The sequence below is a fragment of the Recurvomyces mirabilis genome (genome assembly GCF_035927965.1).
Source record: "Recurvomyces mirabilis strain CCFEE 5264 chromosome Unknown scaffold_24, whole genome shotgun sequence".
Classification (NCBI taxonomy): domain Eukaryota; kingdom Fungi; phylum Ascomycota; class Dothideomycetes; order Mycosphaerellales; family Teratosphaeriaceae; genus Recurvomyces; species Recurvomyces mirabilis.
Window position 1 is genome coordinate 379039 of NW_027041958.1, and position 26836 is coordinate 405874.

The 26836-nt window shown below is 52.8% G+C and overlaps 10 protein-coding genes across 10 annotated transcripts; 5 read left to right on the plus strand and 5 right to left on the minus strand.

Moving 5' to 3' along the window:
• Positions 1-54: 54 nt before the first annotated feature.
• Positions 55-1161, minus strand: LTS14_008263 (uncharacterized protein; the record flags this gene model as incomplete). The annotated part of the gene is made up of 1 exon (XM_064840951.1): positions 55-1161. The coding sequence occupies one exon, from the start codon at positions 1159-1161 to the stop codon at positions 55-57; it is 1107 nt and encodes a 368-aa protein (XP_064691588.1).
• Positions 1162-1749: 588 nt separating this feature from the next.
• Positions 1750-2788, plus strand: LTS14_008264 (uncharacterized protein; the record flags this gene model as incomplete). Its single annotated transcript, XM_064840952.1, has 2 exons — positions 1750-1757; positions 1903-2788. 2 exons carry the CDS (start codon positions 1750-1752, stop codon positions 2786-2788), a joined length of 894 nt encoding a protein of 297 aa, XP_064691589.1.
• Positions 2789-3443: 655 nt separating this feature from the next.
• On the minus strand, positions 3444-3953 carry LTS14_008265 (uncharacterized protein; the record flags this gene model as incomplete). The annotated part of the gene is made up of 1 exon (XM_064840953.1): positions 3444-3953. One exon carries the CDS (start codon positions 3951-3953, stop codon positions 3444-3446), a length of 510 nt encoding a protein of 169 aa, XP_064691590.1.
• A 2527-nt stretch (positions 3954-6480) lies between these two features.
• Positions 6481-7878, plus strand: PET9 (ADP/ATP carrier protein; the record flags this gene model as incomplete). The annotated part of the gene is made up of 6 exons (XM_064840954.1): positions 6481-6490; positions 6584-6634; positions 6777-6853; positions 6967-7212; positions 7272-7649; positions 7705-7878. 6 exons carry the CDS (start codon positions 6481-6483, stop codon positions 7876-7878), a joined length of 936 nt encoding a protein of 311 aa, XP_064691591.1.
• Positions 7879-9382: 1504 nt separating this feature from the next.
• Positions 9383-10258, plus strand: LTS14_008267 (uncharacterized protein; the record flags this gene model as incomplete). Its single annotated transcript, XM_064840955.1, has 1 exon — positions 9383-10258. One exon carries the CDS (start codon positions 9383-9385, stop codon positions 10256-10258), a length of 876 nt encoding a protein of 291 aa, XP_064691592.1.
• A 1650-nt stretch (positions 10259-11908) lies between these two features.
• Positions 11909-13701, minus strand: LTS14_008268 (uncharacterized protein; the record flags this gene model as incomplete). The annotated part of the gene is made up of 2 exons (XM_064840956.1): positions 11909-11922; positions 11973-13701. 2 exons carry the CDS (start codon positions 13699-13701, stop codon positions 11909-11911), a joined length of 1743 nt encoding a protein of 580 aa, XP_064691593.1.
• A 679-nt stretch (positions 13702-14380) lies between these two features.
• LTS14_008269 (uncharacterized protein) lies at positions 14381-16458 on the plus strand (the record flags this gene model as incomplete). Its single annotated transcript, XM_064840957.1, has 3 exons — positions 14381-14964; positions 15027-15272; positions 15336-16458. 3 exons carry the CDS (start codon positions 14381-14383, stop codon positions 16456-16458), a joined length of 1953 nt encoding a protein of 650 aa, XP_064691594.1.
• Positions 16459-16647: 189 nt separating this feature from the next.
• LTS14_008270 (uncharacterized protein) lies at positions 16648-18537 on the minus strand (the record flags this gene model as incomplete). The annotated part of the gene is made up of 3 exons (XM_064840958.1): positions 16648-18265; positions 18319-18377; positions 18445-18537. 3 exons carry the CDS (start codon positions 18535-18537, stop codon positions 16648-16650), a joined length of 1770 nt encoding a protein of 589 aa, XP_064691595.1.
• A 946-nt stretch (positions 18538-19483) lies between these two features.
• Positions 19484-23618, minus strand: CLU1 (Intracellular distribution of mitochondria; the record flags this gene model as incomplete). The annotated part of the gene is made up of 2 exons (XM_064840959.1): positions 19484-23514; positions 23609-23618. The coding sequence occupies 2 exons, from the start codon at positions 23616-23618 to the stop codon at positions 19484-19486; spliced, it is 4041 nt and encodes a 1346-aa protein (XP_064691596.1).
• A 707-nt stretch (positions 23619-24325) lies between these two features.
• On the plus strand, positions 24326-26056 carry LTS14_008272 (uncharacterized protein; the record flags this gene model as incomplete). The annotated part of the gene is made up of 1 exon (XM_064840960.1): positions 24326-26056. The coding sequence occupies one exon, from the start codon at positions 24326-24328 to the stop codon at positions 26054-26056; it is 1731 nt and encodes a 576-aa protein (XP_064691597.1).
• Positions 26057-26836: the final 780 nt, after the last annotated feature.

Sequence of the window (26836 nt, forward strand, 5' to 3'; positions counted from 1 at the left end):
AGGAGCGGCACAGAAGCCACAGTCCAGGACCTGACAGCTAGCTATATCATATCATCAATGCTTAGGCGGCGGCAAGAAGATATTCACCACCCTTCTCGGCACCCTCTTAAACTTGATTCCCTCCCATACAATCGCCACCTCCCCATCGAGAAAGGTGTACACATCGCCACATAGAACATCTTTCCCCTGTGCCTGCATCCGCACATAACTTACCATCTTTGTCCCCACCATCTGCGGCTTCCGCAGGAAATCTAGATCGAAGCACTTCATTCCCTCCCAGCCCTCAGAGACATAGACGCTATCCTGCCCATCTTCGGCATCGAGAGCGTTGCACAGGAATCCAGAAAGATGGCAAGAGTTGTCCATGTGGATCGAGGTTGTGTAATCCCCAGGCTTGGTTTTGAACGTGATAGTGGCGGTGCCCTCCAGCCCATCAAAGACCACCTCGTTCATACCTCTATATTGCTGGTCGTAGGTTACGAAGGACTCGAAGACTTTGTATGCTAGACCAGATTGCATGATATGTGCTCCGCCGTTCGTAGCGCGGTCACGGAGCATGGAGATGGAGTTTTGCACCATGTGGGTATAACGGGACCATTCTTTCTTCCAGCTTGCTTTGTCCTCGTAGCGGACGGTACAGCTTGCGCGATGAGCCATTTTGTCTGCACTGCCATCTGCATGCACACTGTGGAAGGTGCAGGTGATTGTACCCCCCACAGCCTCCGCAGACATGGTAGCAACAGGAAGGTCGCCGGAAACAACCATCTCGATCCACTGCCCTTCTCCCTCCTGTGGGAGCTGCGCGATGAACGGCTTTAGGACCTCCATGTGTTGGACATCGATTCCAGGTACCTCCGTCTTGGGATGGAGGACAGTCCAGATATACTCCGCTGCTGTCATTGCCATGTCCGCGTGTAGGGAAGAGGGCACCAAGGGGACATGATTGCATTTGTGACCTGTGATTATTGGATACAGAGCGCTGTCTGCGAGGCAGGAGCGGATGGTGAGGTTTGCCGTTGTGTCCGTGAAGGTCTCTGAGACGATTTGTTGGCAAGCCGGAGAGAGGCGTCTGGTCGTAGGCTGAGATTGGCCAAGGAGGTGGATTGTGGTGGGTTGGTGGGTTGTTGTCGTAGGCCCTGAGAAGTGGACGTGCTTGGACATGTTGATGGTGGGGGGAGAGGAAGGGAAAGGAGGATATGAAGTTGAGATAGCTGTGTTCTTGTTTAAGGACACCAAGATATATCATATATCGAGGCTAAATCGATACTTGTAATACCTACCTCGTGGTCGTATCTTACTAGGCTGTGTAGCCCAAAACAACTCGCCGACGTGACATCGACAATTGTCTTGACCATGTTGGAAGAGCATCGGCAGTGATGATCATCCTTTGGTATTGTCATGGCTGTGGTCGACTGAAGGAAGACATTGTTGATGACATCGGCTTGGTGAGATCTCCGAGGTTGCATCGGCGCTTCTTCTGCCTCCGAGTTGCTCTTGATACACAACAAGGTACTCACTGCACGCCATTTTCCATCATTGATTCACCAGATTCTGTCTGTTAGCATCCCAGCGAATATTCCAGGTAGCTTTTCGATGTTGTAAGACCGATGATTTGGTCGCATGGCCGATGACATGGCGGAAATGCTGTGCTCTACGGCTAACCCGGCAATGTGAACCACGGCAGCTCACCGCCCGTGACTATCAAAGAGCCGTCTTGGTGGGAGATGCTGTCGCCTTCAAGTTACGATCATGGGAAGGTGAGTGGACATCAAAACAATGATTAATTTGTTGTCGAACTCCTCCTCGTAAGCTTGCCATTAGCCTAAAACCACCAAGCTCTATCTTCACGCCATTGTACAGTTCATAAGCCATCAAGTGAACATCAAGCACTGGCCCACGAAGGGAAGACAAGAAGACACACGCGATCATGACCTCCCACGCCTTGACACTACCGCTCGAGCAGCGCATAGCACACACCGACACCATCAAGTTCCGCACTTTGACAGATGCTCACTCAGGCCCAGGATCCTTGCAATTCGGAGCCCTGCTCGAGACGGAAGCACTGAGCAACAACTTGATCTTCTTTCACTGCGGCATCATCAGCCCAAACAGCGGTATCGGACAGCATTTCCACAACCAATGTGAGGAAATGTTCGTCATCCTAGACGGCGAAGCACAGTTCACTATCGATGGCAGGACATCTCTCATCAAAGGTCCAGCAGGTGCTCCTTGTCGAATGGGACATTCGCATGCTATATACAATCCCACCGACAAGCCTATCAAATGGCTGAATATCAATGCCGGGATGTCGAAATGCTACGATGCGTTCGATATGTTTGATTCAAGAGAGAATGTTTCTCTGGACCCGATACCGCAATTCATGACGATGAGCCTAGATCGTGCTCTCCTCAAGCCCTCCAAGCAGACCAAGGGCTCGCGTAGTGCTGTACAGTACCGCCGGGCCCTCTACCCAACAGTCTTTCTGACCCCCTGGGCATATGTGGATCACTTTCTGCTAGAACCAGGCGCATCGATTGGACCGCAAACGCTATCAGATCTCACGGAAGTCTATTATGTTATGTCTGGGACTGGCGAGGTCACGATCGATGATCAGACTAATCAGATCAAGGTCGGCGACGCAATACCGGTTGACTTGAGTCAGACGATGTCGGTTCGAGCGAGTGAGCAAGAACAGCTGGAACTGCTGGTGGTAGGTGTGGCGAAAGATATGGCTACCAAGGCTGCTATGATGGCTACGCCGCCTCAATATGCCAAGGATGCAAAGTAGTCTTCGTCAAGACAAGGCCTCCCGGCCCCGTTGCCGGATGTCTTTCCTCGAACAGATGAGTTCTCTTGCGGGCTACCTATGTACTGTAATGTCAAACTTGTTGTACGGCCACATCTGACCTAGCGCTCGATCTTCTCTATCGCGGCGGCATCGTCCAGATGATCCTGATTGACACGAATAGACGTATTGGACTACTTCTGCCACACCATTGAAATAACCTGGCGCATGACTTTGACATATCTGTGCTGAATGTTCAAGAGCAACATGAGATGGGATGAGGAAAGGGGCGGGAGTTGGAAGTTCAATCATGGCTAGGCGCTCTCAATCAGGCTGGCGGCGGAGACAGCTTTTGTACGAAGAATATGCAGGCTCAACAGCAGTGGAGACTCCCAACCAAGACAGACCTCATGTCAATCGCCAAACAAGCTCCGTCGTCGCCGAGCACAACCACCATCATGCGATACCGTCAATAACAAGATTGAAAGCCTGCGAAGGTACCGCGGATCTTCCGTCGGCACACCCCTGTTGACCACCTCATACACCCTCCCCAAAATATCCGTCATCCTCACCCTGACACCCTTCTCCAACCCCACGACCATCTCCCACTGCCATTGCTGTAATTTCCACTTCTGCCATTCACTTACTTCCTCGCCGCTCACTTCAAGGAGTAATGGAGCGATCCTATCCAGTTCCTCTTCCAGTTCTTCCAGTAATGCGTGGAAGCGCTCCAGGGGTTTGGTCTGCTTGTGCCAGAAGGTGATGAGGTGAAGGGTCTGTGATTGGGGTCGAGTTCGTAGTGGAGGGTGTAGGCTGAGCTCATGATTTGTCTTATGGCGTTGTTCCTTGCGATCCTCATATTGGTGATCAAGGCGTTTGGTCCGGGGTGAGTGTCTATCGTGCTGTTTCGCGTCTGCATGTGGGTTGTATAGTTGTTCCGATGACTTGAGGTGGCGGAGACGAAGGGATCCTCAGGGATGGGGAATGGTGTTGTGTGAGCTCTGCCATGGGCTCCAGGTACAGGAAAGCCATGGTCTGCGAAGTATCGCTCTCTGTCGGATGCGTCGGCTTGGCTTCGCAAACTCCGTCGTTCTTGATTTCGGCTATGCTGAGGCGGGTCTCGCTGGGCAAGGAGGAGTCGTGTCTTGGGCTTCTCGATCGTGCTCATGGTGGAAAGTTCAGTCTCCTCTGACGGACTGTACGGCTCCTCAGATCGTATACCGTGTCGCTAGATCGAAGAGTCTTGCTTTCATAACATGTCGTAGATGTGAGAGTTGAGATCGATGTGTGATCTGTTGTTGACCCACTAGCAGCTTCTTAGACGAAAATCATGTCTTCCATGCATACAAGCAAGCAACTTCGCTCTTATCCGCTTCATGCATATGCGTATGCAAGTGCAGCATACCTTACTTCTGTCTCGCTCCACGATGCGTGCGCACAAACAAAGCATAAACCCTGTCAGCACAGCCCCGGGCTGTATCTACTGCGGACGTCCCACCACAATGCAAGGGCAAGCATGGCCATGGTATCCTTGGTGGTAATATATTCGTATTTTCCTTAGCTGTCAAGTCACCGACACGAGCATTGAGTCTCGGATTGTATGAGGTGAATATACCATGACCACATCATTTCTGACGTCCATGCTCTAGTCTGCGTACTTTCACGCACCCAGATTCCTGCTCGAGCAAATTAATCGTCAACATCATCATCATTATCGTCTTCTGCGATGCCTCTTTCCTACTGCCCAGCTCTCCTTGCAATCCCATCAACCCTCTTAACAGTCTTACTCATACTCCTCTCCACATCACCACCCAGCCTCTCAACCATAGTAGCTCTCCACTTACGCAAATCGTCGTCTTCCGTCTTTGCAAGTCCATCATCGACCAGAAAAAGTTTCAGCCGATCCAATTCTATGTGTATCAGGTTCGCCAGTTACTGAATTCTGTCTGGCGGTTCAATGTAGATGTGCCAGAGCGGGATGATGAGCTGATTGCTCCATTCTGTATGTGGTGGATCGACTTCGTAGCCGAGACTGAGTAGGGTGGATAGATTCGAGAGGATTTGTCATTATATGGCGTCGTGTCTTGAACAGGTGAGCGGTCTTGCCTCGTGCGATCGTCCACTAGTATACTGTTGCACTGGGCGAAGGGCATGGGAGTAGGGGATGGGCTCGAGATGTGCCTGCTTCGGGTTCGCAGGCCTGGTGGTGTTAGGTCGCCACCGCGGAAGATGGATGGCGTGATGTGGGTTGAGTCTGAGTCCTGGTCGCTGCTTTCATCGCTGCTGTGATTGTGTTGGACGTGGCCGGTAGAGTGGACATCGTGGTCTTGACTAGACACTTGGGGATGTTGACCGGTTCGCTTGCGCGACTTCTGATCGCCGCAAGCTCCTCTATTGCGCTGCTTCACATGTCACTGCCGTCCTCTCCAGTAGCAGAGCCGTGTTCCAGATTTCATGGCATTTGATCCAATCTTCTTGCATGTCTTCCAGGACCGTAGCAAGCACACGGAATAAGACTGGTCTTTGTGTCTTCATACAGCTATTTGCCTTTGGCGATAAGATAGACCAGGTGATCGTGCCCCCTCAAAGGCGGGAGGACCATGCACTGCAATCTCTGGGAGGTGACTGAACAGTCTGTACACCATTCCAGCGGTCAACCTTGGTTGCTTGGGTATAGAGCATTCCAGTCATGAGTATTGTTGGCTTTTCACTAGGATTTTGAGGATCTGGGGCAGTGTCAGTCGAATGCCGAGAAAGCCTATGTAAAGGGCCAACAACATGCGCAACGAGTGTACTTCAGACCTGCCTTTCCGCTATCAAGAGTAAAGCCATGAGGCGCACACCACTACCATACCGTCCTTCACTCCACGGAAGGAGAAGGCATCACTCAGCCTCCGGGGTACTCAATGTATGCCCCAATGACACTCAGAGCCTCCCATCGTTGAGCGTGCGCACATCTGATGGCGAATAAGCAACCCTATGGCATACCGCTACGATCTTGACGATTACAGACTGATAATGGCCGCTTTGATGAGATGTATCTGGACAGGTTCGCTTAATCGTCACGAGCATTGCTATGACTGTAGAAGGCATATCCGACGAGAGGTCATAGGAGAGCAAACTGTGTCTGAAGTTTCAGACCGACCTCAAGTCCAATGGCTGGGTGGTAGATGTGCTCCTTGCATCTGTTCCTATTCGACGAGATATGCTTCGATGACCTCGATAGTACCAGACTATGATATATTGGTTGCAGTATCAATATTCGAGGACCTAGCCAACTGTGAGATATAGCCCATTGAGTCGAGCACATCGAGTCTTCCTGATAAGGCCATGTAAAGTACAATGATCTCCAGAGGCCTCTTCCTCTACAGGAACACCGGCACTGTTTAAACGAAAAGACAATATCTCAGGGTCTTGTTGGTGAATCGGAAGAGATCGGAGAGTCCCAACGTGAAGGGTTGCCGTGAGACGACGGCTAATCAAACCGCGGCGGCCAAGCGGCAAGCGGCGAATCTTGCTGTGGACGCTCGGACCACGCGCTTCGTTTTTCCTCCTCTCTCCCAAGCTCAAAAGCACCTCCTTGTCTACTGTACATACCATCGACACACCAGTTCCATCACTGCACATCCACCAACCAATCTCTCCACTCATATACCCTTCCTTACTCGCCTGCTCAGCAGAGGAATACCGATAGGATGGCAAACCGTGAGTCCTCCCCCGAAGGAAGCCAGCAGCTTCCCAGCACCATTGGGAGCCGGCGAAACAAGTTTTGAGCGCGTGCTAACAATGGTGTTATAGAACAGGACAAGTCCTTCATGGGCATGCCCGGTTTCCTCGTCGACTTCTTGAGTACGTATCAACTCCCTCCCACCTCGCCATCGATGAGCTGCGATGGATTTTTGTCATCTCCGACGCCCGCCACAAAGCTTTGCGATAAGAGCTGGGAGCTAGATTGAGTATGTGGGAAGGCAATGCTAATACAGCGCTATAGTGGGTGGTGTCTCCGCTGCCGTCTCCAAGACCGCCGCCGCTCCCATTGAGCGTGTCAAGCTTCTCATCCAGAACCAGGTACGTTCGCACACCATCCGTGGCTTGCAGTGACAGCATCCTGCATGAAGCTCGTTCAAGCCACAGGATTCGCTACTCGAGCATACAAATACTGACCAGCACGTGCTCTGCAGGATGAGATGATCAAGGCTGGCCGTCTCGACCGCCGCTACGCTGGTATCGCTGACTGTTTCCGCCGTACCACCGCCGACGAGGGTATCGCTGCCCTGTGGCGTGGCAACACCGCCAACGTCATCCGTTACTTCCCCACCCAGGCCCTCAACTTCGCTTTCCGCGACACCTTCAAGTCAATGTTCGGCTACAAGAAGGAGCGCGATGGCTACTGGTGGTGGATGGCTGGTAACTTGGCCTCCGGTGGTGTAAGTCGGAGCTCAGACATATCTGGACACGCCAAGTAAGATACTAATGGTTACTGCAGATGGCCGGTGCCACCTCCCTCCTCTTCGTCTACTCTCTCGACTACGCCCGTACCCGCCTCGCCAACGACGCCAAGTCCGCGAAGAAGGGTGGTGAGCGCCAGTTCAACGGCCTGGTAGACGTCTACAAGAAGACCCTTGCCTCTGACGGTATTGCCGGTCTCTACCGTGGTTTCATGCCTTCCGTCACTGGTATCATCGTCTACCGTGGTCTCTACTTCGGCATGTACGATTCGCTCAAGCCTGTCCTTCTCGTTGGCTCCCTCGAGGGTAACTTCTTGGCCTCTTTCTTGCTCGGCTGGACTGTGACTACTGGTGCTGGTATCGCTTCTTACCCGCTTGACACCATCCGTCGTCGCATGATGATGACTTCTGGCGAGGTAAGTCAAATCCAAAATATGTACACCACGAGCATGTGCTAATATTGTCTTCCAGGCTGTCAAGTACAAGTCTTCCGTCGATGCTTTCCAGCAAATCGTCGCCAAGGAGGGTGTCCGCTCGCTCTTCAAGGGTGCTGGTGCCAACATCCTCCGTGGTGTCGCCGGTGCCGGTGTCTTGTCCATCTACGACCAGGCGCAGCTCCTCATGTTCGGCAAGCAGTTCAAGTAAACGATTCGTCCCCGAGACGCCAATCTTTCGCCTTTGCGCATGGAGACGTGCAGCAGGGTTGATGTAGCAAAAGCTGGCGGAGGGTGTGGTACAAGGAGATCTGCATGCCTGTGGTGATTGCAGATATGAAAAGCTATGGTGCAGTGGCATGCATGTGTATGATGCGTGGTAGTTGTGGGCTCTAGACTGGAATCGGAGGCTGGTGCTTGAGCATTTGGGGGAGTGGAGAATGTGAGTGACACGACGGCGGCTATTGAGCGATCACTGTACCTCTATTGTGTCTCTCCTGCGGGCTCGGGCATCGCCTCTTTTCCGACCTGTATTACAATTGGTGTTTTGTTTTCTTTATTACGCTATCAGTCTCAGGCTCGTGTGCTTCGGTCTTGATATTCATGACTCGAGTCTTGTCTCTTGATTATAGCACGGTAGCTTCGCGATGTTGCAGCGCTATCTAGGCAGCCGCATCGTTGTGTCTTGGCCTTCACTGCAATGCGTCTTGGCTTGCCCTCTGGATATGCAGCCATTGGCTCTGCTTCACTGTATACTGCCGAAGCGAGGTGCTCTGCTTGAGATCACGATAGCTGTCGATCACGCCAGGCAACCACATAATAGATCGCCAAGGAAGCAGCACAAGTATAAGACTATCTCCCAGTCGCCACAAGAAGGGAACCAGACATACCACTACACCTGAGCAGGCTCAAGCATACTGAGTACTCGAGTACTAAACAACATGGCCCAACAACAACCCAAACAAGCCGCCGTCGTGTATGATGGGCCCATGCCGAAGGAAATGTTCGCCTCCCATACATTTGCGGAGAATATTATTAAATATCATGATTCTGTGAGTGGAGAGAACGGAATCCTGGATTCGGGGGAGATGGCGAGGCTGGAGAGGTTTGTGCGGGATCCGGAGAGGGAAAGGCGGGGGTTGTTGAAGGAGGAGGGGGTTAAGGAGGTGGATGGGAAGATTGTGGGAGGGAAGGAGTATGAGGGGGGTTTGGTGGGGTTTATTGCGTTGAAGTATGGGTTTGGGGATTTGGTTACCGGGGAGGAGATTGGGCGGTTGAGGGGGTGGTTTGTTGGGGGGGGGAAGTAGGGAGAAGTATCAGTAGAGAGGGAGTGGTTGAGGGGGAGATGGTGGTGTGGTGTGAGGATGGATTGGATGGATTTGGCTTGACTGGTTAATGGACTGGCTGCTGGATGTGTGATCGTCAATGATTTATGAGTAGTATGTTTGTTATGATCTTGGAGGGTTGTCCGATATATTATCTGTTGACAATCAATTGCCTTCCAAAGGAAGCTTGCTACGTCATGTGTCACTCATTCGCGACACGCAAGGGACACGTTCGATGAAACAAAACCTCGCAGGCTTCCGTTTGGCTTTGTTCACATGGCACAGTTTCCGTACTATCATACTCCCATAACTTAACAGCATCGGTCAGACTGTGTAAAATCAGCAAGAAGTAACCTCTATCGAGTGCAATTCGTCGTCGATAACTTCACCATGCCTCCAATACCAGTGCATATCGACGATCCAATCACGCCTATCAAGGCTCAAGGCGTGACACCACAGACTACTGCGGCAGCGCCGGGATCTCGGGGTCCAGCAAGCAACATAGCAACGACCACTACAGCTGCTGCGCCGGCGTCGTATCCACCTGCGCAACCAGGCGCGGCAGCATTACCAGCGCCGACACCATACCTCCCTCGAGCACAACCTGAACCAACACGAACCACAGCAAGAGGGACAGAAGACCAATATGCTCCTCCACCACCACAGCCAGGTGCAGTACCCACACCGTTCAGTCGCCAAGCACCAACAACAACCAGCACCCTCCCACCACCACCCCGAGCAGGCGAAACACCCCAAAAGCAAGGCACAGCATTCACCAGCATGCTAAACAGCATGTACACCCCCCCCACACCCGCCCAAAACCTATCACAGAACTATGCACCCACACATTCAACAAGTACAGCTGGAACGCAACCAGGCCAAGCAACAACACCCTTACGAAGCGGTCCCACAACCCTCAACCTCGGTCCCGTAGCCTCGCCGGCAGTAGGTACAGCACAAGACCGGCGCATCAGCTCCGACCACCCACCCGGCTACGTCCAAAACGCCTACGCGCAGGATATGTCTCCCGCGCAACGAGCTAGTCTAGATCAGGAGACGCGGAGGGAGAGTTTCGTCACGCAGCTTGGTCTGGGTAGTGATGGGATGAGGAGTGGAGGAGATGGTGGGGGGAGAGGTGGTGGTGGTGAGGGGTGGGGTGAGGGGGTGGAGGGGGCGTGGAGTGCGGCTAAGGGGTGGTTGGGGAAGGCGGGGACGGCGATTGCGGAGGGGGAGGAGCAGGTTTGGAAGAGGATTAATGGGCGGTGATGTCAAGGAGTACATTGTGATTTGTGTGTTCTGCTTCTTGTAGCTACTTTGTGCATGCTTGAGCTTGGTGCTTGCAAGAAGATTGCTGGTGGGTGGTAGATGTGCACAGGTATTTTTTCTCATACACTACGTCTTCGTTTCGTCAGGGATGGCTCATGTCGCAGCGTTTTATACCCCGGCGGCCAAGGTCTTTTGTTCCGGTTTTCCATTGGGGGCTTGGGCCAATGCAGCGATGCAGATGACAACACTCCAGCCGCGGGGCGTGCTATGTAGCCATCCTCCGGCCTCCACAGGGGTATGTCCAGCAGGAGCTTATCTCTGAAACTGAGGAAACTTCTTGGCCAGCCACGAATGAGCTGAAGTCGTTCTTTTCTTAATCTCATCTCATCTTGCCTTGCTGGCCTGACATGTTCAGCCAAAAGCTGAGTCCAGTCTGATACTTCTTCGAGGTGTAGTCGTTCTTCGAGGATTGCTCTAGCCGTGGTAGAGGGAGTCGTGCTAATCGGAATGTCTGAATAAGGGAAGTAAGAACCAGGGATTTCAAAGGTAACTGAATGTGTCCAAATCCCCGATCGGAAAATTCCATTATCCACATCGGGCAAGTAGTACACTGTCGCGTCGAGGTCTGCACCATGCTCTAGCATGGTAGAGATAGCTGCCAATGCGTACGGTGTGATGTGAGAGAGACCAGACGAACTCGTCGACCCAGTGACTTCTGACTCCGTGTAGGCGAATACTGATCTGTGTGCTGGCATAGCCTCGTGCGAGTCTTGCTTCTTCACTCGCGTACCGTACTCCCACCAAGCAAGAAACCAAGTCCATCTGGTCCATGGACAGGCAGACCAGGGAGCATCTGCATAAAACACAACGCCATTTGGATCTGCTCCGCTAGCCAACAGGAGCTTTAACAATGTGATCCTTTCAGGGCCCACCTGGATAGCGCGAGAGAGAGTGACAAAAGAGAGCACATCTGTGCTTCGAACCGCAGCGCACACCCAGAATGGACACGATCGTAGAATGTGTTCGATGAGCGTGTAAAGACCATTTAAAGCAAGTGCCAGGAACATGTCTTGTACGCGGCGGATAAGATATTTGTCGTATGATGACCAACCGGAATGCCTCGTAAACTGCTGTGTCAGATGTATGGACGTCTCTTCGATGAGTTGGGCTACACTACGAGGACACCGTCCACATTTATCCAAGTTGTGTTTGTTGGCCAAGCCGTGCGCCATCTGGAAGAAGTGGTTTTTAATACTCCGTGGACGCCCGTCACATGCTGTCCTTGCGCTGGCCACCCTCACAAGCGTCGGGAATTCGGGAAGCCAGAAATGCAGTGGCACGTGCCTCTTCAATATAGCCAACATCTCAGGGGTCTGCCAGAAGTCGTACATTGTGCGATGTATGAATTGAATGCACCGCTCGCCGAGACCAGACTGGTCCATCGACGATAGTCCTTGCTCACTCCTTGGCAACGGTAGAAGAATGTCACGACAGCATCCGTCCAGAAAAGCAGCAACATCCGCCTGCATGACAGTGAGTTCTTGCGACGAGCTGGCAGGTAGAAGTGGAGTCTCGTGCGCGAAATTTGCATTGAATAGCGATGCCCCAGCATCGTTGATACTTCGTGATAGCAGCCAAAGGTCCAAAGCACTACAATCCATGTTCTGTCTGTTCATTTGCAGTATCATGGCTACAGCCATCGATGTCTGCCTACCTGTCCAGGTCTCGCCAATGCGACTGTAGATCAGTTTGCGGAAATAAGTCTCAAGGTCGCTGGGAAACTCATCGACCGTTTTTATCAACTCCGCGATGGGTCGCCTGCCGATGATTCGCGCGCGTATACTTTTCATTATCAAGTGGACCCAAAGGAAGACGCCATTTGCTCTCGCCACCAGGTCTTTAGCCATGTGCACCGCTTCGTAGTTGGGGACGCACTCTTTGCAAATGCTGCAGAAGTATCTTGTATTCTCCTCAAGTCCTTCCCGTTCGAAATGGGCGTACTGCTCTAGGCACTCCCAGTGCAGTGATTGGAGACCACTAGTACTGGCTGATTCTTCGAATCCATCCCGCAAACATGCTATAATGTCCGATCTATTGAAGCGTTCCATGGTACAGCTGTGATAGAGCTTCAGACTGCGCTCGAAGATTGGCCAAGGCCGGCTAGACATGACGACCTTCACATGAGGGAACGCCTGTAGTCCTTTGAGAGCCCGCAAGAGTGTAGGATGCTCACTTTCCGGGCTAAATTCGTCAAGGCCGTCCACGAAAAGGCAGATGTTCCTACTCCACAACTTCACTGCTTCAGTGAGACATGGCAGAAGATCCTTGGTGTTACATTGCCTGCTGCCAGATTTCCACTGTCTACGGCATACTTTAGACACCAGATCAGGTCGGAGGCTCAAGAGTTGGTGCAGCAGATTACGCCACATTCCTTCATATGAATGCTGCAACTTCGTTCCTGCCACCCATAGATAGTGGCTGATGATCGTACAAGGGTGGTCTTTGCTCCAGCATTCGAGCAAGGCCTCAGTCTTCTCGTCTTCGGCCAAAAACTTCATAAAGGTCGACTTACCAGATCCAGGCTTTCCAGTGATCCAATATATACCGTTGCCGGTCTCGAGCCATGCGGCAAGGTCGCAGTCTCGCGTATCACTCTTGTCGAAGACCCATTCTAGCGTGGAATCGTTAGCAGACTCGATCTGCTGCTTACGATACTCCCTCTCGGGATAAGCCAAGCTTTCGATAATTGTCGCGGCCTGTTTCTCCTCTCGAGCCGTGAGAAGCAATGAATCTGTGCGATCGTGTCTGTGCTCGAGCGCGAGGCGTGCTTCTTGGGTGGCGTTCAAGTTCCTGGTCGATTGCGTTTCGATGTGTTGTGCTGTAGTATTGCTTTGAGTCTGGCTTGAGATCTGGAGGTCCCGTAGCGCAGAGGCCAGGTCTGTCAGGCCAGAGGCGATGCGGCCATCCATGGCATCGAGCTTTTCTGCGGTGCTGATGTCGAGATTAAGATGGAGTATTTGGAGTGCACTATCGCAAGCCTTGGTGCACTCTTCGACCTCTTTCACAATGCTCCGGACGGTCGGCTCACAGAAAGGATACAATGCCTTCCGTCCCTCTTTTGCACCAATCGCCTTGAATTTCTGAAGAGCTATCGTAGGCTCTGGTTCTATCTTATGTACTTTGTCGAGTGCCTGCTCAAGTTCGTGAGCAGCGCCCTCGCATTTGTTCAGAGCCCGGAACACCAAAGTGTTGTCCTCTCGTTGCAGACCAGGGCGAATCAAGGCAGCTCTGATACTGTCTGCAGCTATACTGAGCCATATGAGTCTGGTGCGGAGGTCTTTGACGTCCTTTTCGCAACCTTTCCAGACCTGGTAGTAGTTATATAGGCCTTGGGATACTTGCAAGACCAGGCTGGCCACGCTCAGAGCAGTTCCGGGATCCATGACTGCGGGCGGGCACTCTTGAGGAGGGTCCGAAGCTGGGGTGTCGAAGATAGTGAAGTCCGCAGTGGCTAAGATATAGTGTCTCAGTGTCTTTCGCGAGACCGATTTGGTAAAGCCGTCAGGTGACCAGGCGTGGTTGCAAGTCTCGCCAGTGGTCAAGCTTCTGTCATGCGCGCAGAAAAGAAGCAGACATGGAGGTTCACGATACCTTCATAATATCAAGAACGGGGCTGAGCACCACAGTGATGCGCATCATGATTGGTGGTCTGATCAGAGGCGCATGCGGCACATGTGAGAAAGGCGGCCTCATCGCCGCCAGCCTTGTCGGTCGCGGTTGATGCGCTGGCATGTACACTGTTATGAAGAGAAGTCATCGTAATGGCAGTGTTGCAGAGTCTTCCACGGCATCATTTAGTACCTAGTATTAGGGGTCTTTGGTAGTCGTAGACTGCTTGCCTGGAAACAATAAGAGTTTCTGTTCCTTCCCAATCGATATGGCCTGTGGCTCGTGCCCACCCTTACGTCATGTTTACATGTGGTGAATATCTATTTGATGGACAGATGGACAGATGAACAGTTGTTCCAGTAGCCGACTCGCTCTTGAAAATCATATTGCTGTCTAACGTGCAGACTGGATGCAATGGACTGATCGAATACTATACTTACCTATATCGAGACCATGGCAGACACAGCAAGCCTAACGGCCACCCAACAGCATGCCCTCTTCGACATCCTCACCCACCACGAAACCTACCAAGAAATCTCAGACTTCAGACAACCAGGTGCTATCAAACAATATGGGCCTCCCTTCCAAGACGACCTCACCACCTCCGACTCGCCAATCCTACAAGCACTCCTCAGCAAATTCGTCCTCAAGCTGCCAGGCCTACGAGACGTGAGCCCGGACTTCTGGAAGACACGGATAGCAGACCTCATAGACGAGCTCGCCCAGGCAGAACTAAGCGAGAGCTATGACAAGGGTATACTGGGTGTACGAAAGACTCTAGCCACGGCAATCAGTGCTCTGATCGAGTATCCTGCTAGAGGAACACTGGGTGGCGTGCCAGAGAAGAAGGATAGGGAGAGGAATAAGAAGTATGATACAAGTAATCCGGATGATGTGATGAGGAGTTGGCATGATGCACTGCAGGAGATGGTGTATGGGGATTTGATCGATGTTCTGTTCGCCAAGGCTGCAGAGACGGACGATCTGACCAAGCATCCGAGTTTGGTGCAGGCTATGCATGAGTTTGTTGTTGTAAAGTAGGTATGCTTGCCCTTTCACGATGGAGTGCGTGAGTGGATAGTGCTGACAGCAGGATCAGTCTTGCCTCATTGATGCACTACACACTTGTGCTATCGCCAGAAGGACCGACACTCCTACGCATGATCTCTAGCGTCCACGGTATGCTGCCGTACACAATTATCAGACAGACTCTCAAGATCGGCAATGTGGCGACTATGATCAGCGCCATGATGAGAGTGGTATTGGCCAAAGCAAGCGTCAGCACTGTCACGAACTGGATGGGCTTAACGAGCGGCGCGGACGAAGGCATGAATTTGCTGCAGCAGTGAGTCCTATCACCTTCCCATCTAATACAAGAGTGAGATGTCCCGAACTAATCACTCACTAGAATCATCTCCCAAGTCCTCTCCTGGGACAAACGGGAGCTCAAAAAACGCGCCGAGAAAATCGAAAAGGACAAATCCGGCCCACCCAAAGAAGTCCTCACCGAACTCCGCTCCTGGATCTCCGACCGCTCACGAGCCGAACACGAGGAATGTCGGCGGCAGAGTCGAGACCAGAATATGTCCATCGTCGCCGTCATCATGGCTACTTCCTCCCATTCTATCGAAATGAAAGAGGATCAGCATGCCAAAGCACTCGAGTATCTTGCCTTCCAACTCGGTGTCAGGGATCGACAGGAAATTATCCGGGTAATGTGCCATAGGAACCCGGATCATTTATCTGCTGGTGTACGAGATGGCGTGGATGCTTATACGCCCATGATCCGTCACGTCCACCAAGCTGTTAACCTCTCGGATACCGTGTGGGATTTTGAGCGGTTCTTGACGGATATGTTGAAGATGTCCAAGCCTAGTGGTAATAAGGGTGAGGAGAAGCCGCCGAGTGTGGAGGATTATGTTGATCTGCTGCATCGGCATCAGGCTAGTAGTCATAAATTCCTGCATCAGGTGGCGAAGAATGGGAAGGAGGTTATGGGGTGGTGGATGGAATACGTGCACATGGCAGCAGCACAGTTCAAAGTCGATGAAACTCCACCCAAAACCGACGCCGTGGTCCCGGACAAGATCGCTGCGGGCGGTATACAGCCAGCCCTGGCATCCGCCTTCATCAACTTAATCTCATCCGAACAAAACGAAGTCCTGGCAGAGTTAGACGCCTGGTCCAAATACCTAGATGATCTACACGCCGCCTCCGCCACTCGCATCGCATCCGTCATCAAACGCTCCGGCAGCACACCCTACGGTCCTGGAGCCTATCTCGCCCGCTGGCAACAACTTCTCGATTCCACGGTTGTTACTCCTGGCAAGGCGAAGGGAAAGGTGAGGTATGGTGGGAGTAAGAGTGTGAAGGAGGAGGCGAGGAAAGATATCGAGGGGAACGATGCTGGGTTCGTTACAGAAGAGCAGGCGGAGAAGGCTATTGGGAGGGATGGGGTGGAGGTGCCGGAGGCGGGGAGGACGGTGGAGTTGTTGGGTGGACGGTTTAGGGAGGTGATTGCTGGTGGTTGACGCATGGTGGATGGAACGCTGCGAATGACCTGATGAGTTCTTTTCTATTCGTGTTCCGCGTATACATCATACCGATCCTGAGTCCAGCTAGACTAGATACACGCCCGAGACGCCAGCCTAAGCATAGAGAGAGACACACACATCGCATAAACCACCTGCCTTGCTCCTCTCCATCATCCATAGATCCCTCTACGCCTCCTGCTTCTGCATTCCCCTCGGCAACTTAAACCCCGCCTCCCGCATCTCCTTCACCACCTCTGGTCCCCTAATCGCCAACTGCGTCGGTAAACCCCAAGGCACATCCATCATATCCATCACCACCTCCACGACCTGCAGCACCTTCGGCCTTACCAACTCCTCCTTCTTCAACACATCCTCCAACTCCACCTTCGTAGTCGCCCTATGGAAATTCTTCTTCGCTTCTTCGGCAGGCATGTTGAAGAAGGGAAGGAGGTGTGCGTAGTCGAAGGGCACGATATCGTTGTAGCTTTGCCGAGCACCGTGGATTATCCGTTCGATGGTGTAGCCGCTGTTGTTTATTATGATGATTATGGGAGCGAGGTTGTGTTTCACCATGTTGCCTATTTCTTGCACGGTGAGCATCATACTTCCGTCGCCTGTTACTAGGACTGTTCTTCCTCCCGCCTGCTTCGCTTCAGGTCGATTTCGAAGAGCGATCTCTGCGCCAAAGGCGGCAGGCGTGGCATACCCGATCGAACCGTAGTAGGTCTGCGTTATCCAGGTTACGTTTTCGGGCCAGTTGACGGTATCTGGAATTCCGAAGGCGGCGGTACCGGTCTCGCCGAAGATTACGTCGTTAGCGTGGAGAGAATCGGCTATGCGTTGCCAGACCCAGGATTGAGTAATCGCTTTGGAGTCCGCGTCGGTTTCTGGTTCTGGCGAGGGAAGGCGAGGAAGAGTGGCTTTGGGGAGTTTGTTCTGATCAAGGGATCTGATGAAGGAGCGGAGAAAGGCTTTGATAGGTACGCCGGGGTACTCTTTGCCCTTGATAGTTACGCTTTCGGGGTCAATGGAGCAGGATTTTGCTGGAGTGAGTTTGCGTGTGAAGCCGCCGGAGTTGGTGTCGGATGGGAGGTTGCCAGCAACGAACAGGAAGTCACTCTGCTCGAAAGCTGCTTGAACGCCGGGTGGTGAGACGTGGCCGTTGTACCAGCCCACGAGATATGGTTTCCGTTGGTCGACGATGCCTTTTCCCATGTTGGAGTGGAAGGTCGGGATCGATAGCTTATCTGCTAGCTCGCGCATTTCGTCGGTTGCTTGATGTCGCTGAACCAGGCAGTCGACATACAAGGCTGGATTCTGACTTGCATAAAGTGCTTCTAAGCTAGCGTTGACTGCTTCGTCGATCTTGCTCTGGTCAGCGCTCGGCGTCAGATCTAGAGGCCTGTCCAGCGCGGATGCCGAGACATGGAGATCGACCAGATCGATGGGAAAGAAGATGTAGACTGGCTTTGACTGAACCCAGCACTCCCGCAGCACACGATCGATCTCCTCAGTCGCGCCCTTTTCGCTTTGAAGCTCGGCTGCAGCGACTCGGAAGTCCTTGGATGCTTTGTTGAAGACTTGGTGATCTGGATTGAAGCCGATGGAATGATGGATCATCATGTTGTTCTTTTGCATCTGGCGTGAAGTCTGACCAACGACGTGAATGACCTTGACTTGTTCGGTCATCGATCCAGCTACACCGTTAAGAGCAGAAAGCTCGCCGACGCCATGAGTTGTGACGAAGCACCCAGCGTTCTCAGATGTACGAGCATAGCCGTCGGTAGCATATGCAGCGTTGAGTCTGCGAACGTGTCAGTGAATGTCCTGTTATAGAAGTGCTTCTTGATATCGTACTCGTTGGTGTTGCCAACCCATTCTAGTCCTTCGACATCATAAATGTAGTCGAGCAAGGTCTGTTGTTGAAAGGATGTCAGCTAGCCAATCTGAAGTGGGACAGGCATTAGAGTGACTGGAGCATACCAGATTGAAGTCTCCCGGTACACCGAAGATGTGATTGATGCCGCATTGGTGGATCCTCTTCCAGAGATACAAGCCGAGAGGGATCGTTGCCATGATCGGTCTGCCTGGTCTGAGTCGCTGTAGGGGCTGTCTCGAGCTGATTTTGCAATGTGTGCGAAGGGTGCTGCAAGATTGTGGTCAAGCCACCTGCACCGATTGTTCGGCACAAGCTTCTGTCGTACCTGCTTGATTGAGCTGATGGGTCTGAACGCACTCGAACAATCAGATGTAAAGTGTATGGGGCAGCTTATCGGGTTCTGTAAAGTCGAGAGAAACAAGGAGATGTAAAGGAGAAGAGGATAGTCAATCAAATAACAGGAGTCTGACAGATGAGATGTATTCCTTGCGTCCCAAAGATAAACTTACTGCCGAACTGCAGCTGTCGTGTTTGGGTGGAGACGTCGGCGAAAGAAGGCAGACTGAATGTGGTTAGAGCGTGATTGAGCCGCAAGAAGCCGTGAAACCATTGCTCGGCTCAACAAGCTTTCTGGTCATACTTCAAGCCCTACCTTGCGGCATGATAATGCTACTCCTGCATAGACGGCCGTGCAAGTCAGACAGCTAGCTACCATACGGTCCATACCATTGCGGAAAGCTGGTATGTCGAGAGCGAAATAATCCTTCCAAAAGCAACATGGCACCATCTGAGCAGGATAGTGTACATATGTTACAAAACTCTACAATGACCACGCCTGCCTGCCTGCCTGCCTGCCTGCTTGCTATGTGAGTGGTGAAGTCCGCATTTATACATTGTTCAGAACAAAGCCAAGCCAAACCATGACACGCTTTTCACTCCGTGCCGACTAGGAGAAAAGACCCCGACCATGCTATGCATCTCGCCTTTTCACTCATCCACGATCGCCTCTTTTCCAGAGCAACGAATCGGCCAGATACCCACGTCCAAAATTATCAGGACATCGCCTCCTCCCCAGCACGTCCACCATGTCACATTCCAATTCCGAACTGCAAACAGAACAGCACACCACAGACTCTCTCTCTCTTACTCAGCCCTCTGCTGCCTCCTCTTGGGATTCCCCACGACCTTCTTCTTCGGCGTCGTCCGCCCCTGCTGCTCCGCACTCCCATTAACATATTTCACCAACTCATCCAAAGACCTCTGATCCAACCCGCCCGAAGACGTCGCTCTCGCATGCGCCTGAACCTGCGCCTCAGCACTCTGTCCAGAAGCAGAACCATGAACTCCATTCTTCCCCGTCGTGGAGCCCACCCCGAGCCGTCCTCCGGTACTCCCACCAGCTCCACGTAACAGCATCCTCTGCCTCCCCGTCCCGGAATTCAAAAGGTTCGAAGCCTCCTTAGCAGCCTTCTCCTGATTCACCGCCGATCGAGCCAGCGTATCAAGCCAAGCCCCAGCTTCCTTGGTATTCTGGTTCTCCGCGCCCAACAAATCCCGGAAGACCAAATAACTCTCCCGCATCCTCTCCACCGCCTGCCGGGGATCGTGATCCAGGGCAAGCGCTTGCGCGTACTGGAAGAGTAGGGTAGCGGTGTTGACGCTGTTCTTGCCCGCGACGTCTGTGCAGATTTCGAGGGAAGATTGGAACCACTTCCGGCTTTCGGGGAATTGTTTCAGCGTCTGCAGCATTACTGCTGCGTTGTTTAGGGTTGTTATCGAGTCCGGGTGGTGGGGTCCATAGACGAGTTTCCACAAATCCAGCGCATGTCGTACTAATGCGAGGGCGTTCTTGGTGTTGCCTGTTGCGTGCTCCATTAGACTTAAGTTCAGATACGCCAGTATCGTCTCCGCATTATCCACTCCCAATGTCCTCTCGGAGACTATGACGGCTTTCTTCGCCAGTTCCACAGCGGCGTTCTTCTCTTCTAGTCCGTAGTATAGCGTCGAAAGCGCGTAGTACACCCTTGCGACCTCTGGGTGCAAAATCCCATAGATCTGCTCATGCAAGCTCAAACTCTCCAGGAGTAGTTCCTGCCCTAGTTCTTTCTGGTCCTGTTGGATGCTCATCCTGCCAGCGTCGAGCGCTTCTTCGGCTAACATACTGCGCGGCGAAGCCTCTTTGACTATCGGCACGACGTTGAGGATATTCTCCGGCTGGAAGGTGGTAGTTGGTGCTGTCGGAGAGGCAGAAGCTGCACGATTGGGAGAGTGCTCGGCCTGCAGCTTCTTCTTCTTCTTCTTGTTACCTCCTTCAGTGGGAGGGTGCACGCCGTTCGTCTGCGGCACCTCGAGGGATTCGGCGGACGCCTTCTGCTGCAGTGGCTGCGATGGCACGGCATCCTTACCGAACTGGTAATCCTTGGCTTCGAGCTGGAAACCAAGTTTCAAGCACACCTCCCGCAACATCTGTAGATGCTTCCCAGCCGGCACGATCTCCTTCCCAACTTCATACCTGAACCTCAACGCCACCTGTCTCTGTATCTCCGCCGCCAGCTTCTCGGGCGTCACATCCAGAAATTCAAAATCCGCCTCGTTATACATCGCCTTCATCGCCTCATCAATCTCCGGCTTCGGGCTTCCATTCAACTCAGCCCCAAGCAAGCAGTTCAACAAATGAGCAATGCAATTCTGCGCAAAGCACGCCGGCAACGATCGCAGAAATTTGACGCAAACATGCTTGAAAGCCCTCGCGACCATCTCCTGCTGCGCCAACTGCACCAAAAGCTGCAACCTCTTATCGTCCTTCTGCTCCTCACTCGCAGCAGGTAGATCTTTGGCCTTCTGGGCAAGCACACCAAGGTAGCGTGCATTGATACCACGCTTGTGCATGTCGCGGACCAGATTCTGGCCGTCCATTGGGAAGCCGACTTCGCCTTCTTGGATGTCGCGGACGAGGCGAGGAATCACGTCGTCGGCGAGGTAAGCGCACACGGCACGGACATCAGCCTCGTCTTTGTCCATCTCAGCCTTCTCCTCCTCTGTTTGTGGTTGCTGGCCGGAGAAGACGTCTGGGTTTAGCGAGAAGGAGAAGCCAGAGACGTCGACAGTCTCTTGCTGTTTGCCAGCCTCCTTCTTCTCCTCGTTCTCACCATTGCTCTCCTTCTTCTCCTCAACCTCGCCATTGCTCTGCTTCTTCTCCGCCTGCTCACTATCCGTCTCCTCATGCTTCTCACCCTTGCCATTCGTTAGCTTCTCAGTCTCATCATTCGCCTTCTCCTTCTCCCCTCTCTTCCGCTCCAGCTCCCCCGAAATAAACTCCCTCAACTTCGCAATCCTCCACGAATCCACCAACTCCGCCCTCAGCACGGCCATCCGATGCGGATACCTCCCCTCCTCAATCTGCTCCGTCCCCCGATGCTCCTCCAACCACTTGACATCCAACGGCGTGACCCGATACAAATCGAGCACATACTTCCGCCCATCCGTGCCCAACAACCCTTTTGTCTCCACACTAGCTTCCAACTCATGTCTCTTGACCTCTTTGTCCCAGACCGCGTGTCTCTTGACTCGCATCGCTTTGCTCAGCTCGGCGAACGGGTTGGCGAAACCCTCGTGTGTGGCGATCACGTCCTTGCCCTCTACCCCTCCATAGTCGATCTGGTGTTCACCCGGGTCTCGTTGCTTGAAGATGCCGGGGACGATGGACTGGCCTACGATGCGCTTGCCGAGATAGTCTACTACGACTGTACCCGGGGTGAAGAGACCAGTGATATCGAGCTGGTTCACGGCTTTGACGCCCTGGACATCTTTCCCCGTCGCTACACGCGCGGCCTCGTCTCCGCCATCGCTGGCGAATGTACCTACGCCGTCGGCGCCGAAGGAGTAGAAGACGTTGTTGTAGACGAAGATCTGGGCATCTCTTGCTTCGGTCGGGTTGAGTGGTTGCACTTCGCCGCGGCCGACTAGGACAGCTCCTCGGACGGCAGCCTCGTTGTATTCGGCGAAGAGCTTGCTTGTCAATCTCTCCCTGAAGACACGATCTTGCACCGTCTCTTTCGGGAGTTCGCGGGTGGATTGGAATTCCTCGTTCCAGTCTCGGAGGGTCTCGGCGTTGTCGGCGCCGGCGAGGAGGTATGGTTCTTGAGGTCGCGTGGCGTCGGGTTGGTGATGCTGCATTGAGGTTGGGGAGACGAGCCAGGGGGCGGCGGGGATGCTATTTGAGAGGGCGTAGGAGGCTAGGGGGTCGCGTTGGCCGTTGTACTCTTGTAATCGCACGAATTGGCCGGCGAATTTGTCGGAGATCTCGGAGAGGAGAGTGATGAGCGAATGTGCACGTGACGTCTTGGACATCTGTCGAGGCTCCGGGTCGAACTTGGCGTTTGTTGATCGGTTGACGTAGAAACCGGTGATGTGGGAGGTGATGTAGTGCTGGTCGCCTTCGAGTGTAGTGACTACCAGATAGAGCAGATGTCCTCGCATGCGATGGTGGTAAGGAGGAGGATTCCATGCGGACAGGGATATGCTCTTGACCGTCTTCGGCGCCGCCTCTCGCTGTCGAGGAAGTAGTGCGGAGATGGGTGCAGGCGCATTGAGATCGTAGTGAGCCACGGGGCTACTGTCGTCCTTCCCACCTGTATTATTATTATCACCAGCAGCCATCTCCACATCCTCGCACAGACTCGTCCCCGCATCAATGCCAGAGACATAATCGACGCGATTACCCGCCGCACCGATCAGTTCCCTCACCCTCACCACGTGCATCCGCGCCTGAGCCTCGGTATATGCGTCCTCGACTAATTTCAGCACGGGCTCGGTATCCTTGACAATCCCTTCCACCTCGGCCAGCTCGACAAAGTCATTGATGCGCTTGCCCTGATACTCGAGGTGGAAGCAGGAGTATTGAAAAGTATGCGGTTGGTCAACAATGGACTGCCGGATCTCCTGCACCTGCTCTTGACTGGAGACGATGATGTCGACATGTTCGTGGGTGGGGAGGTCGACGCGGAGCTTGAGGACGTTGTCTACGGCTTGAGTTGCATCGTCTGTCTCGCCCGTTTCCTTTGATGCATCGTCGGAGGTGCCATTAGTCAAGGCGTCGGAGGTCGCGTGCCCATTCGTGGTCGTGGTGGTGTCTTCGGTGCCGTTGGTTGTTGATGGCTTCGAGTTCGTCGATGCTGTTAATCATTAGCCAATTGCCTCGAGTTCTGTCCATCGATCCAATCCACTAATGGCATCTCCTCCAATCCTGCTAATGGATCATCAACTTACTCTCGGCCATACTCAAAGCTCCTCAATCCCAGTCCGCTCGAATCTATCAATCGTACACACAGCAACACAACACACTTATCTCAATCAACGAAAGGAAGAATGAAGGTGATGAAGCAATTCCTCAAATGGGGTATAATACAACACGAGAAATCCTCAATGTAATGTACAAGTCTATCTGTTTATTAACGAAAGAGGGAGGGAGTGAATAATGCTGGTCCACTTTGACTTTTCCTCCAGCACTGACGGGATGCATCAAAGTCCATGCGCCCTGGACCTCTTCCGTGTTTCGCCGCAGCCCTGTCCTGTCAATCATCTCCGCCTACCCGTGTCGGCATTATCATGTTACAAGCAGCCTTCCAATCATTATTGATATTGATTGAACCAACGGTAAAGCATCAAAATAGTGCCTTCTGAACAATCATGGTATGAAAGCTCGAAGCAAGAGTAAGAATCCTCGTCCATCATCTCCGCAACATTTATACCGCCAAGATGAAGCCACGGCCCGCAGCAAGCAACATTGACTTCCCGTCTTCTTCGCGACTGGCGACTCGCGATTTCTCCAGCGCTTGCGCCAACGAGGTCAACTATTCCGTTACACCTTAATCTTGTCTATCACATTCAGCAATGACTGGTTCAGTCCCTTCGTGATGACATGACGATCTGAATGGTGAAAGATGTAAATCTTGCTAAAGTCTCCCATCCCCATCCCGGACCACCATGGCCCATCCACGCTCGTTCACTGCTCTACGCCACCTCCTAAGGCCGAACCATGTACACATCTATACCACACGACCTAGGATACCCATTCCTCCACTGGTCATATCTAACCCACATCACACAATAATCCGAACAAATTACAACCTCCCCGTCACGCCCTCGGATGCTCTCCCTGCGCCCCCTGATGAACCGGACGGCCCCAAAAAGAACAAGGACGGCAAACAGGAACCCTTTAGTTTCGGCCCTACAGCCTTCAAAATGTTCGAAGCCGCCCTGACAACCTTCGCCTCGGTCGGCATCCTAGGAGTCGTAGGCTACAGCTACACAATCTACTACAAACGCCAAGTCCTGGCCAAAATCGAACACGCCTTCGCACCCGGCGATCCCGTCTTAGATCTCGCTGCTGTAGCGAAACAGGGGACCCCGTCTGGAGGCGAGGAACTTGTAGACGATGAGGGACATCGCCAGCATTGGGTGTTGCGGGAGGAACAGGAATTGCTGGATGCCATTGTGTGTGGGCAGGCCAAGGGCCAGTATCATCTTCTGGTTGGCGAAAAGGGGACGGGGAAAAGCAGCATGCTGATTGATGCCATGGCGAAGATTGATGGGGAAGGGGTGGCGATGTTGGAGGCGCATGCTGATCCGGAGATTTTCCGGATACGGCTGGGTAAGGCGCTGGATTTCGAGTTCCATGAGGACAATATCGGTTCTCTCTTCTCCATTCGCGGTCCACGAGATGCTAGTGCGCTTCTGGATGTGGAACGAGCTTTCAATAAACTGGAGAAAGTAGCGCTGAAACGCCGCAACGCTATCGGAAGACCATTGATCCTCATCATAAACTCCACCCACCTCCTCCGCGACGACGAAGCTGGTCGCGACCTCCTCGAACTCCTACAACAGCGCGCCGAGGCCTGGGCGGCAGGGAGTCTCGTCACCACCATCTTCAACAGCGACGACTATTGGGTCTATGAGCGCCTGAAGCAGTACGCCACCCGTATGAACATCATCAAGATCTTGGATCTCAGCAAACCGCGCGCGCTGGAGGCGTTGCGGAATTATCGAAGTAAATATAAGAATGAAATCCCGGACTCCAAGATTCTGGAACAGGTCTACGATATGGTCGGCGGCCGCCTCTCCTTCCTCTCCCGCGTGGCGAAGAGCCACGATATGCTCCAGACGTGCGCCGAGATTTGTCGCATGGAGAAGACGTGGTTTCTGAACCAATGCTGGATTTTGGGCATGGAAATGGATGACGATGTCATGGATCAGCAAAAATACGCTTCAGCTGCTATGGTCTTGGCCAAAGCGTTGGTGGAGATGGAGACGGAGATGGAGACGCGGTATGATCCGGTTAAGGGCCATATTTTGCCTCAAATGCCGTTGCATAAGGCCCGACAAGTCATGACCCGGGCGGACTTCATCCAGAGTTATGATTCGATTAATGTGTTTACTATTGACAGTAATGCCATGGTCCGGGCGGACAGCGTGCCGATGATGAATGCTTTCCGCGAGATCGTGGGCGAGCCTGGGTTCGGTGAGTTTTTGGATGCTACGTTGGAAAGGATTGGGGATATTGAGAGTTTGGGCAGGACGAGGGAGTTGACGATTAAAGATTTGTGGGATCAGGGAAAGTATCGGGTTAGGATGAGTGATGCGCTGGGGAGGGAGAAGGGGGGGTTGGTGTTTGAGATTGTGCCTAAGGAGGGGGAGGGGGAAGGGGAGGAGGGATAGACTGGCGGTATCCGGCGGGTGTTGTGATTTTTGTGTTATACCCTGGGTATTGTTTGTACCTATACGTGTAGGATAGATGTATACTACTGCTGTCAACCGACCACGCCAACCACGTCGCAAGTCTACAGCTCCTTGATTCTCCTACAGCTGTATCTAGCAAGAGCCTTTGTCTCCGTCTCCTTGGCATTTCGGATTTGTTGTTCTTATTCATACGAGCGTAATCTGGCTGGTCGTGATTGGGGTATCATCATCAGGATGTGGGCAACAAACTTACATTTGCATTGCGTTGCATTGCATTGTTGACTTGATATGCTGTCATTTTCGCGTTGACAAGAGGCAATGCTTACGTTGTGTTGACATGAGACTGTAATAAGCATGAGACTTTAATAAGAGGCAGCTTTCTCTGGTCATGCAGACACGACGAAACGAGATGTCGTCCGGAGCCGAGTCCTGATCGCGGTGAAGTCCGGCAATTCTCCAAAAAAGCATCATGACGATAAAGGCATGTCACTTTCACTCTTCCATCTCACGCCGGCCGCAATCAGTCCGGCAAGCCTGCTCATCCCATCGACCTCGCCCATGTCGTTCCTTGCGGCATATGTTGCTATTGGACAGGGAGACGAGGATCTAACAAGCGAGTCTCAGTATTCATGCATGATAGACCCATGCAGGTTCTGCGCATGGTGCCCGGCACTTCACGATGGGCTTGTATGGTATAGTATCAGGTTGTTGCTACGGCAGTTCATAATCTATCCCCCCCTCCCCGTCCTAACTACTCTC